This window comes from Buteo buteo, chromosome 14, assembly GCF_964188355.1.
Source record: "Buteo buteo chromosome 14, bButBut1.hap1.1, whole genome shotgun sequence".
Taxonomy (NCBI): Eukaryota; Metazoa; Chordata; class Aves; order Accipitriformes; family Accipitridae; genus Buteo; species Buteo buteo.
In genome coordinates this window covers 24,788,091-24,801,173 of record NC_134184.1, presented here as the reverse complement: position 1 = coordinate 24,801,173, position 13,083 = coordinate 24,788,091, and the positions used below count along the sequence as shown (strand labels likewise).

The 13,083-nt window shown below is 38.1% G+C and overlaps 1 protein-coding gene across 1 annotated transcript in view; it reads right to left on the bottom strand.

Annotated features, from left to right (window-relative positions):
• DIAPH3 (diaphanous related formin 3) overlaps positions 1 to 13,083 on the bottom strand; it is a 238,607-nt gene that overhangs the window by 215,330 nt on the left and 10,194 nt on the right. The window contains exon 2 of the mRNA XM_075046101.1: positions 11,797 to 11,829. Within this exon, the coding sequence (XP_074902202.1) occupies positions 11,797 to 11,829 (33 nt within the window). The remainder of the gene's footprint in view (positions 1 to 11,796; positions 11,830 to 13,083) is intronic.

The window sequence follows — 13,083 nt, the reverse complement described above, 5'->3', positions numbered from 1 at the left end:
TGCAACAAAAGCAAAAGGGAGGGTAACATCATCATCGGAAGCGTAGTATAGAGTCATCAGTGGCAAAAACCATCTTACCACTTGACCAGACAGCAATTTCCCTTCCTGTCTTTAAAATCAGAAGTCTATGGTAAGTATGGGGGGATGAAGCCAGATTGCAAACTGCAGTGACTAGACTGGAATCTTAAAAAAATCGTACTATATCAGAGTTTTCTTCTCAAACAATGGCTTTCACAGAGCACTGACGAAAGGCAGCACACCTGCTCCAAAGAAAGACTTAGCCAGTCACTTCTCCATGCCCCACTGTTCACTATCAATTGCATAACCTAAGAAACAAACCATTACATTTGAAGATTCTTTGTAGGCAGACTTGAAGCAGGGGTAGAGGGAAGATACTTTGGCTGAAATAACAGATTTCAGCCCACGGTCCAGTCAGCAGAGAATTGACTAAAGTAGGTTTAAGAGAGGTGTGCCCTACACTTCTTATCCCATCTCTCCTGAAAAATCTCAGCTCCTTCCTTACAGTCTGTGTTCCCCAAGTGTCCCCTCTTCCTTCCCCTGCTCCACACAGCAGCAGCAATAGCAGTTCTGGCCAGGCAGAAACACCCTGGTCTCTGCTGTGAAATATCCCACGCAGTCCCAGAGCTACTCTTGTTCCACTAGGAACAGGCAGCACCAATTCAGGGATGAGAGCCCATTCATCCTTGAAAAGGGATATTTCACTTCCTTTCACCTGTTCACATTTTTACTTTTCACTTGTTCACATTTTTGGTTTATGCTTTGTTTTTAAGCACCTCTTGAATGTTAGACTGAATGGTAGATGTTTTGCATCATTACAGATTAGGCCATAACATTCATATTCCCCATATTCACCAAATCCTATACCACTTGTCGTAGAGGAAGGAAGCACACTCTTGGAATATATTTGATCAGGCAGAACATATAAGACAAAGTGAGATACTAGGATTATAAGCACATTTAAACATGTGTCAAACAAATTACTTTAAATAATTTAGAACAATGCAGTCTAAAAATAAGATTTCCATACGTTTAAAAAAAAGGAAATTCACAAGACCTGCACAGCAGTACAGTGTGGGTATTCTACATACACTTCTCTTTAGAATTATATATTGATAGTGCTTCAAAAAAGTTAATACCTCTCAACATTCCATACAGGCGAATAATTTCATGGTCCACAGAAAGCACTATACAGAAAGAATAGAAATTTCATTGCTTGGTTGTAATGAAATCTACCACTGATGCTGCTGGCGATCCCAGCACATAGAGGAGGAAACAGCAAAAATATAGTTCAATAATCTTCCATGTTACATCAAAAACATTTTAAATCAGCCTAACCAATGGGGAATATCTAAAGTTAGCTTTGATACAAAGTGTCACTACAGTTTAAAGCAGGTGCAACCTTCTATCTTTTCTGAAGATGTCTACCCTCTTTTTGTATTTATTTTACCAATAAATACATACAGACCCATACAGGAGTAGTGCTTTAGGACAGTAATTTTCTGAAAGGGACAAACTTTTCCCTTAAGGTCTTTGTAGGGCCAACATTAAAATTAACCAAAGAATAAACAATGCTTCATATGGTCTTGATACAAAGCATTCCCACAGTAAAGTCTCTTAGACATTCTCCAAACTAGCATCTGTTTTGACACACTGGCAGTACTCAGAGTAGATTATCCAGAGTTAAGAGTTCAAAGGCAATAAGGAGTGAGAAGAAAATAAGAGTGCAATTAAATACTTCTGGGCACTCAAAGGAGAAAGCTAGAATTTTTTTAACACTATACAAAAATATAACAGGGAATCTTTAAGCAGCTCATTAATTCAAACAACAATCTATTCCTATCATCATAGCACAGTGTTAAAAAAGATGAGGAAAACTATAGTTCAGATACATAATCTAAAAAGAAACAATAGTAAAAAAATTAAATACTGAGTACAAAAATACTGCAGAAATATTCATTAAAAACTATTATCTTCTAAATTGTAAAAAAAATGAACTACCCGTGTGACCACAATATAGGCTGCACAGTGGTTGTAATTTTAAAACTTATGTGATATTGAAAGGAGAAGTGAAAGCAACTAAAAAGAAAAGTTAACTCTGGAAAGGAAAAAACATTGAAGGTAGGAAGAGCTTCCTATCCAAAGGCAACCCGAATTCTAGACATAACAGAGAGACACTACTATTTTGTTAGCAAAAACTAACCAAGACAACCCTAAGTCTTTTTTGGTCAAAAGGCAGGGCTTTTGGTTGGTTTGGGGTTTTTTTAAGGTAGGAGAGAAGAGGAAGATGAGGGGAAAGATAAACAAAAAATTAACTAGGACAGCAGAGAAGCCATTCACACAGTTCTCATTCCTAAGACTAGATCTCCCAGCACGAAAGGCATGAGGAGTCTTTTCTCATAAACTCAAATTTAAAGCAATGAGCTGTTTGCATGTATCTTAGCTTTTATGTCTTTATGCCTCCTACCACCAGAGATTGGAACATCTATAAAGCACTGTACTTTATTCTGCCAGTTCACACTCTCCAGGAGACAAAAACAGCAAGGCAACTGAAACAAAATCTTAACATCAGAACTGAAACACAGTGAAAAGTAAACCATGGTCAACACATGAATATGAGTTAACATTGTAGTCATACAGTTTGAGTTAAGGCCTAGCCTGGTGATACTTCATACTGCTCAATTTAGGGTTAAACATTGTACTTCGTCCTTTAAGAAGGACCATTACTCAATAGCTTCACTAAGCAATCAGGTAATCAGGCTTGCAAAGGACTATGCCCTTGAAGAGGGAACTGAACACTGATGGAAGGCAACATCCTACCCCAGAAGGCACCGATGGCGGGATGACTGCTAAAGAAGCATGAACCAAGGGAAAGGGAAAGGTGGCAGGGAAGGATCTAGACCTCCCACTCAATTCCAGGCTGGAAAAAACTGTCCCCCCACTGCAAGGAGCATGCATGCTAATTTACATAGCAAGTGAGGCTAACTGAAATATAACTGGTCAGTAGTAGATGAGATAGTGACTACTAACCAATGAATGTAAATTTAGGCGGGTTTTTACTAATCATGTAACAGAATAAATACATTGTTTTTCTTTGGTGTGGTGTGCCAGCTTTGTGGATTTACAGCCTGGCACCTGTCTCTGCGCAGACATGAAATAAAGATAGGTCTCGGCTCTGTGTGTAAGATTGGCTCATTGTGTTGTCCTAAAAGCAGATTTGTTACCCAGTGTGCTACAGACCAATCTCACACACTCAGGAGAGATATTGCTTTATTCTGTGCAGGGTGCTTGGTGGACTTTCCACAAATCAAGCACACCAGATTCATCAGGTGTGTCCCTTTTATACAGCAACAATTGCATCTAATCTATTAAACTACTCTTACCTAGTACATATTCACACCATCTAATGCATATGCATAGGATTACGTAACCATGACATATCACATGCCTCCTCCACATGCAGGGGGGGTCTCAGCTGGTCTTCAGTGGTCATTTGAGGAGGTATCCCCTCCTCACTTCAACCGCTAAGTTGCTCTGTATTGGGTCAGTAGTTCATTTTCTTGCCAAAAGGGACGCACCATCCATCAGGAAGAACAGAAAGGATCAGAATTGGTGTTCCAGGTGAGGCACCATTAAACAGGAAGAATAGGAAAGATCAGAATGATCTTGGCTAACTAACTTAATTTAAAACAGGACTTTCTAATCTACCACAGGACTTTCAATATCTGACATCAGTTGCACACCGGGTACCAAACCCTGCTTGTGGGACAACACCATGAGACTGTTTCAGTAGCATTTTACATTTACCACCCTGAAGATTCTCAGGGAGCCTTGGTAGAAACTCCATTATGGTTCCCTTACACTGTAATAGAGTTTAAAACTGTCTTTCAGTAGTGTTTCTTCCACTGCTCTGCTCCATCACAAAGCTCTGTGAAACTACAGCCTCAGAAGTATGGCAGCCAAACCCTACTGACAAGCTCTAGCAATGTATGAGGTGCAAAGCAAGTTACTGTATGTACACAGTAACAGTGCTGACAGCATCTGCAGAGGGAAAAATTGTCTCAATAATCATCTGGCAGGCAAGGTGAGTGAATGATGAGTTCTCACATGACTTTAAATATAAAAAAAATTGTGCACACAGTACCAAAAAGATCTGAGCTGCACTTTTTTATTATTAATAGTACAAGAAAAGGTGATCACTTATTTCAAAGGTGGTATTATCAGACCAATATTCAAATCCCATAGGGATTTAATTTCTAATGAATATTTTTTAAAACAGCCACATTAAAGAAATTGCTTGAAAGAAAACAACTGACACAGGTAGGACATATCAAAAGTTGTCTTCAATGCCCATTATCTGTACAAAGGACGAGACAAAAGGAGATGCACCCAGTGGGATAAAGACTAAAAGGAAAGGACTGTCTCTTCAGTCTATGTGCTTAAAAAGCCCATCTGCTCACAAAGAGAAGAGCACAGAAAGACAGTGGTGGGTAGTGGAACCCAAATAATACCTTCACCTGTCTCTTCCCAAACTCATTACAGGAACCATTAACCCATCAAACTTTTATCTCCGCAAGCCCAGGAGAAGACGGAGGCACAATAACAGGTGGGAGGAACCCAAATTATTGATTCATAGGAAGGGACATGCTGTCTAGGCTCCTCCCAAGGCTATCGCAGCAAACCCTCTGCCCTATGTCCAGGTCTGACAACCACCCCATGAGTCAACATGATCAGCTCTCCAGAGCACCTTTCAGGCTGAGGGCTGTTACTTCTTAAGGGTATAAGACACATTATGGGATGAAGAGGAAAAACATTTTGGGATTATGCAAGACTTACTTTGCACTGTTTAAGGGAAGAACCAAAGGCAGGGAAAAGGATGGATCTCAGTGATTTGGACAGGAACAAGCATGGGAAAATGGATAGGATATGGGGATAAAAAGGGCCAGTTGTGTGTAAACAGTTTGCTAGTTGGTACACTTCTGTGGCCATGTCCTGTACCTCAACCAGCACCATCTGTCCTACCTTATTAAATTCTATTTCCAATTATTTTCCTGGGCGAGATGCTCTACTTTGTGTGCACGTTTGTATGAAGGCCCATGTGTCAGCAACAGGATCAGACCATGAGTCAGAGGGACCACAGACCAGCAACTGGAGCTACAGCAGCCTCGTCTCTGCTGGGTGACAGGATTAACTTCCCCCCTTACATTTTCCTTCCCTCACAGAACAAAAGATTTATTTTACCCAATAGGGCTCACACTTTCATAGACACCCTGCCAGTAAGATCAGATATTCTTAGCATAGGAACAATTTTTGCTACTTAAAATACTAGAAACATTCATAGAGTCATTTAGGTTGGAAAAGACCCTTAAGATCATCGAGTCCAACTGGGCTTAAAGCCCACAAACCTGCTATCAAGTGTTATACGACGATCTCCATCGCTGTTTGAAAATACTAACGGTATTCTAGATGTTCTCAAAATATATAGAAAGCCATGATACATAGTACTAAGAAAAGAGATAAAATGACAAGGCTAGATAAGCAGCATTCACACCCTCAGAGTTGATTTCAGGCTGACTGCAAATCAGGTACCAGAATTTGAACCACTTGTAGCAAGAATAATAGCTGTAAGAGCCAAAATGAAGCAACCATCACCGGATGAGTGGTGAAGTCTTATTTTGTTCTTATTTCATAGGCTCTCTGTTATTCCACTGAGAGCCTATGAAATAAGAAAGTGATTTCATGCACACACCATGGACCTGAAAATCAAAGTTACAAAGAGATCCACAATACAAACCTTCTGGCTCATCACACTTTCTGATAAGGTCCCTAGAAAGTACATCTATTATTTGTGCTCTCAGTTTGATCTTAGTGAAGACTTCTTATACCATTCTCTGTAAGACAATAGTGTCTATTGAACTTACACACTTGATAATGCAGGAATCAATGGATTAGTTATTGCTAGACTAATTGCTGGCTCAACAGCTTATGAAGATATCACCTCCTAACAGAGCTGCTATGCATGCAGGAATGAAAGGTATTACTTCCCTGCCATCCTGCATCCCTCATACCCTCCCCACCGCCTTAATTAACACATCAGATCATCTATTGATATATTAAGAAATTCCTCAAAAATAAAACCCAACAGATGCATGTCTAACCACATTCATGATCACTGAAAGAATTCCCTAGTTCTGCCATTGCTTCACTCCAGCCTTCATTCAATGTCTTTCTCAGTAAGAAAGGACAGCTAGTCAGATGAGAATGGGACATCCATGGAAAAACCTGATGGCATCAGCTACTACTGAGGGAACAAGACTTGCTAAGGGAATTCTCATAGGACTATCCATCTTTGAGGCTGTTAACAACCGGGGTCATGTTTAACACAAAACTGACATATGCAGAATGCCTAGTCAGCCAATAAATTCAGTATCATTCTTATAAATACAGATGCTTTATTTAAAAGTAGAGTTTTAATTGCTTTGTATTGTTGAATTTGAACCAAGTGTAAAAACCAAATACCACAATAGATTCTCAATCATTTTTACTTCAAGTTATTGTTGTAACTCTCAAAACTGTAGTGCTTACAACTTTGCATCCAGTTAACTGAACAATTTATGTTGAAGGTGATTAACCATTTGCAGACGGTAACTCCTAGAATAACCCAAACAGGAGAAAACAGTTATTTTCTGAGGGATGCTACTAACACCTCTGCTTTGTGAATGTTCTGAGAACCAACAAATGAAGCTGAATTGACTAGCATGGCTGGTCTTATTTACGATCACAGAGTGGAAGTGGGTAGCGAATAAGGAAAATAATTTAGCAGCAGAGGTTACCTACATCGAGGATGGAATGTGACATATCTGGGTTTTACCTTTCTTCTCCATATCCACACTGAAGCCCTCAGACCCAAACAGGCAATGGAACATTAAGCACAACACCAGAAAAAACAATAAATACTAGGAGGTTTCTGTAGAACAACTTCCAACAGCGTTTAATGAGACTTTTACTGAGATAATTTGGACTATGAATGTTGGTATCAATGCAACTTGACTAACAACAGCTGTTTATTGTATACAGATTAGACTCGTAAAATGAGACTAAAAATTTATTTTTGACTTTGCATATAAAGTGTTTCTCATTGCCCATATTTGGAGCAAAAGCTTGCATGCAACATCTTGTAGGCCTCCAAAGTTAAGTTACTATGCACACTGTCCGCACATCTAGCCAAGGATTTTATCTAAAAAGGGATGCTAACCATACTTAAAGTGTGGACCTAATCAAATATCTCAACCTACATTTTTTTAAGTACACAAACCCTACGAACATAAGCTATATTTCTTTATAAACACTGTTTAGACTGTATTTACTGCAGTGATTGGACCCCAGAATTTAGGAAAAAAAATAGCTGCTGTACCAAATTAGCAGGTAGCTGATGGAAGAATTAATTATGTTTATGCAGGATATGAGAGTCATGAAAGTGGGCCTGTCATAACCAACAGCAAAAGAAGTTTACAGCTGAAACATTATCTGAAGTCATGAAAAAAATTCTTAGAAGAATTCACAAAAAAGTTATGCTTTTCCAAGGTAAGCAGAAGAACAGTACAGTGGCTTTGCCATGGAAGATACACTTCATGATATACTGAAAAAGAAACAAAGGACTGAAGTTCCTTCATCGACCACAGCCTTTGATTCTTTGGCTTTTTCCTTTCTTTTTCATTCTTGGAGACAGCGCTTACCAGATTAAACATGAAGTACATAGGTCTGGATGCAAGCTAACACATCGACTCAACAGCTGCATCATACCATGTGGATTTGATGTTTCTGGCACTAGCTCTGTGGTTCCTGTACTTTGGTTTAGCACAAAGAACAGTGATGCCTGGAACATGTAAAGCATATAAATCACGTCATGCCAAATCCTCCCACATTAAAGTTGAGGCCAACAGATTTGATGCCCTTGAAACAAGAATAAGAACCACTGCTGTATCTCTTCATATTCTGTTTCTCCAGCTGTACAAAGTACACCAATCTACACCAATTTCGTAAGACAGAAGTGGTAAAATATTACCCTCTGTTACCATCCCAAATCCCTATGCAAAGCTCTGGGATGTTCCTAGAGAAGAAAATTAACCTAAAGGCTCCAGATCAAAATGCTACAAAGCAACAACTGGCTTGGATCTTTGTTTCCTTCATCACGCGAACAGCAAAACTTCCACCCAAGAGAAGTTTATGGAGTATGTATTACTAGAGGATGTCACTGCACTACAGGAAAATCTTTATTCTCAAAGAGTACAACCCAATATCTGACAAAAGTCCTGACTACATGAAATGTATTGTCTGTCACAAATGAGGTATCACGACTTCTGATACTTCATTATGAAGAGACAGGATTACAGAATTGTTATGGTTTAGCCTAAACTGCATTACTAGAAGTACTGAACAGTCTTCTTTCTTCCCCTCCCCACTCCCATTCTCATGAAGAAACACACACACGCATATATGGACCATCAAGACACTCAATGACGATCACTCAGCACAATTTATTAAGAGAGTTCTGATAAGAAATATACAGGTACGAAATCTTCATTTCCTGGCTGAAGGCAGTATTGCTCATAGCTTTGCTCTTTCTCAAGGTGTCCTCACTCTGCCTTATAGATCTGTAGGACAAAAAGCACTGCCACCCTCAGTTTTCAAGTTCACATGTTTTTGACTGCCTGCTATTTATATACTCAGTAAACAGAATTTCACATCCGGAAAATCTGCTCAAGTACAACACCATAGCTCTATCTCCCAGACATTTTGCCAGTTATTCTAGTCACAGAAACCAACAGCTCAGCCATGAAAGTCTGCTGTAACACCCTGATGTTGACACACGATAAAGAATTTGTAGAACATTAACAACCTAGGAAGGAAGGAGAATACAAAGTCGAACAAATCCTATGGCTTCATTTGAAATAATTATTATTCTTAGTGGATGGGGAACACACAGGAAAATATGAGTTGCATCTATTTATTTCAGTACCTTTGGAAATAAAAGCAAACCAGTATTCTCCCTTACCAGCAAAAATACTTCACACAAGATCAAAGAAGTTACTTCCAATGATTCTGAGTCAAAGACCTCTTAAGATCTTTTTTGTCCTCGAAGCTCCAGAAGATTAAAAAAAAAAAGTATATTCTTTCTCTGGCAGCCAAATTGCTCTAGAAGGTTAAGTTCTTACTATATGAGAAATTCCACTGGTAGCAGTAGAGTTTTTAGTAAGAGAAAGACTTGCATAAACCAAGATACACAGAAGAATCCCTTTCATTAGATGACTTCTTTTTCCTAATATGCTCAATCTCCCAGAGATGATTTTACCTTTCTTGAGAGCAAATCATTTAACTAATGATAGAAAATTTAAAAGTTAGAGTTTAGGCCTGAGCACAGTCACATCTTGAATGTGTAGAACACATTTCACTCTGAATCTTGTTTCACTATATACCAGAAATTATACAGCCTTTCTTTTCTTTACAGCTGTTGCTATGAAATCAGTCAACATAACTGTGTGTTACAAGGACTTTTAGTATATATTTCATTTTTGCCTACATAAGATATCTTTTTAATAAAATTCTGTTAACATGCAGGTTTTTTCATCTTTATGAGCCTTACAAACCATTTCCTGGAATGGGAAGCACTTGAGACAGAAAACAGGCTTGCTTCCACAGTGATCTTGCAGGTAGATCATTTCTCAGATACCTACTTGCCACTCCTCTGTGGAATAAGATTCCTGCCTTCATAGTTTTTAAACAAACAAGTTAAAAGAAGCATACGTTGACTGTGTAAAAAGCAAAGTGTTTCTGAACTTAATGGGGATTTGTCACTAAAATTCATCAGCATCTCAGGAATAATCCAATACAATTCAAATATTGAAAAGCAGTCTGCATTTTAGACTCTCAAAATGTTGCTAACTTACCTAAATTAAAAAAAAAATTCTTGGTCACTGTTATACAACACTGTATTTGTAAGAAACAGACTGGAAGTAATAAAACATATATATTTTATAAAGCATAATGCAGCAGCAAGCAAGTTAACATGCAAATGATTGCCCATCAGAAGAAAGGAAATACACTATTTCATTGAAAGCTACGAAATCAAGTGATCTTAAACCTTCAATTTCTTAATCTTCTCTTACTACAATTTTCCCCCTTGTCACAAAATGAATTTGGAGAAAATACGTTTGCCAGTTTTTGTGCTTGCTATGAAATGTCAAAACCACTCCGCTCTGAGCCACATTTAAGTTCCCTAGGTCTCAGATACTTAGCATTATTAGCTGTTTGCCCGAATCAGACACAGAAAGACTAAACCAACAGAAAACTCAGATTGAGGGACAAAAAGTGTCAGTTGGAAAGCATACCCTTGTTCCAAGATGAAGTTGCAAGTCAACAAAACACACACCTTTAAAAGTGTACAACACTGCAACATTTAAGGTTTGGGTTTTTTTTTTTTTTTTACTGTTAGCCTTTTACTAAACAGCTGTCATCTCCCTTCAAAAAAAAAAAAAATATATATGTGGGCAATTTGATACTACTTTGCAGGTGATGTTTCTTTAGTCTATGAAGAGGCCTTCAGTATACTCTGAGAAATATAGGGAATCGGGGAGAAGATTGCTTACTACAGAGCTATCAGGCTCTTTGTCCGTATTCCAACCAACACAATAAACCTGCTGACTTATGGCAGCTACCATTACAAGTTAGACAAGTCCAGTAGGCTAAGGAAAGGACAAGTGCAACAAGGTAGCAAGCTATCCCGTTTAACAAAAAAAAACAAAAAACAAAACCCTACCAAAATTAAGTTCTGTTTACCAAAAAATACTTTTGCTTTGAGAGAACTGTGAACGTTGCCTCAGCACTCTGCAATAAAGCACAAGCTTATAGAATCAAAGTTTTATTATTAACCCATCAGATTCAAATTTCTTAATAACCATTTCCAGCCCATGAAACTCTGCTAAAGAAATAACAACAGGTGATTTAAGACAATCTAGGAATGATAGGTAGAGGCAACATGCTCAACACTACTAACTTTGCACACCTAATCAACAATAAGCAGACCATTGGTTCCTAAGCTAGGAAACAGCAGTGGTTCTCAGCACGTGTTGCACGTTGTCCAGCACAAAACTCTATACACTTAAGCTCTCAGTTATGCACAGAAGTACTTCAGCAAGAACGCTGTATAGCACTGTAGTTGTAACAGCTGATCTTCAGGTGCCTACAGAACATTACTTCATAGGTAAAATCAAAGACTTTGTAAAATTATCCTCTTTAAGAAAAACTATTCTTACCTACAAAAGAATAGTACAGAGAATGAAATAGGTAACTTCAATAGCAAGAGAAAGAAATCTTTGGGATACAGAACCTCATCTGCTGTTCAAGAGACAGATGAAGTTTGAGAAATACAGTGTTAGCATGACACTGAATATACCGAACACCATTATTAAGAAGTTTTACAAGCAACTGTTAGTTTGTTAAACATGGTATTCCTAAACTAGCCATGCAGCCCAAGTAACTTAAATATTAAACATGCAGTCACAGATATCTTAACTATACCACATGTAAATTGGCACAATTACCTGTGTCAAACTCATTTAGCTGTGATTGGAACATACTTCAAAGCCATACATAGATTTTTGCCACTCACACTATGTTACAGATAATTAAAAGTTTCTTGTATCAATAAGGTTATTTCTATTGCATTAGCAATAAGGTTATTAGCTCTGCATAGCCAAAGCAAAACTTAAGTTGTCTTACCACATCATCTGTCAGTGTCTTGATATCAAAGTGCTGTAAATCAAACAGGAAACCAGTCATGTCACAATTGTGCAGTAAAAAAAAACAGAAAAACCCAAACAAGAGAGCAAGTCTCAGTTATAGTTACTGTTATTCAAAATAAGATGCAAGTCAAACAGTATTGAATCATGGCACTTGAAGTAAAATTTCTTGGCAAGTTGTACTTTGTTGGCTTATAGTGCACATCAAGTTATACAGGAAATACAGGGTAGATTAAAAAAAAACTGTAATCTGATCTTTAGAATAGTACCAGAAGAATATAAACCAAGCACAGCTTGAAAGAAGTTGTGGTTTATTGTATTTTATAGCTAAATATGCTAGAACAGAAGACCTGCTCATAATTCAGCTGCTAGAATTGTGTCTTCTGAAAATGGCTGTGGGGACACCAAGGAATCAGTCCAGAGATTTTAAACTCAACAGAAAAACATGGAGTTCCTCAACAATTCAAAACTCTCTGCCAAGCTGCAACACTCAAACAACTAAGACTGTTGACTACTCTCAATCGATGCCTACATTACAGGCGGAACACAAAGGTATTAGTAGTAACTGACATAAGCATTTATTAGTAGTACCATCCAAAAAACTATAGATCACTCGCTGCTGTGTGAAACAACAGTTCCTGAACCAACTCTTTTGCTCTCCACCGCACTTTTACAAACGCAGCAAGTGCCAGGATGCACAGATCTTGCACAAAACTGAAGAGCAGCACTGAAGAACATTGGCAACTGATGAGTCAGTGTTGCAGGGATCCCATTTATAGTTTTTATGAAGAGGCCGAGAACAGACTTGGCAGGGTAATGGGAAGAATGTGAAGTAGCATACTTAGTGAGATAGAGTCTTACCCTATTCTTAGACTCCCCTCACTGCCTCGTTTACAAAGCTTGGCAGCAGCTACAGCAATTGTCAATGGCTATATCCAAATTAATCAGATTTGGAAACTCTTGCTTTGTCTTCACCAAGTCAACAATACTTAGGTATCATTACTTATGACATGTTCTCTGGCTCTTCCCTCAGAACTGAAGAACAATTTCATGTTAAGTCAAATATTGTCCCACAATAGCTCTACTCTGAATATTGTCACGAAACTGAGAAAGAAGCATCTGATGAATGGCTATGAAGTTAAAAATAAAAAGCAAGTGAAGTGTGAAGGAATACTCAGTACTCAGTGACATAGTGTAAGTTCTACCATCAAAAATAAAAAAAAAATTGGAGTTAGGTCAATATGAAATTTTATGACAATACCTTTCC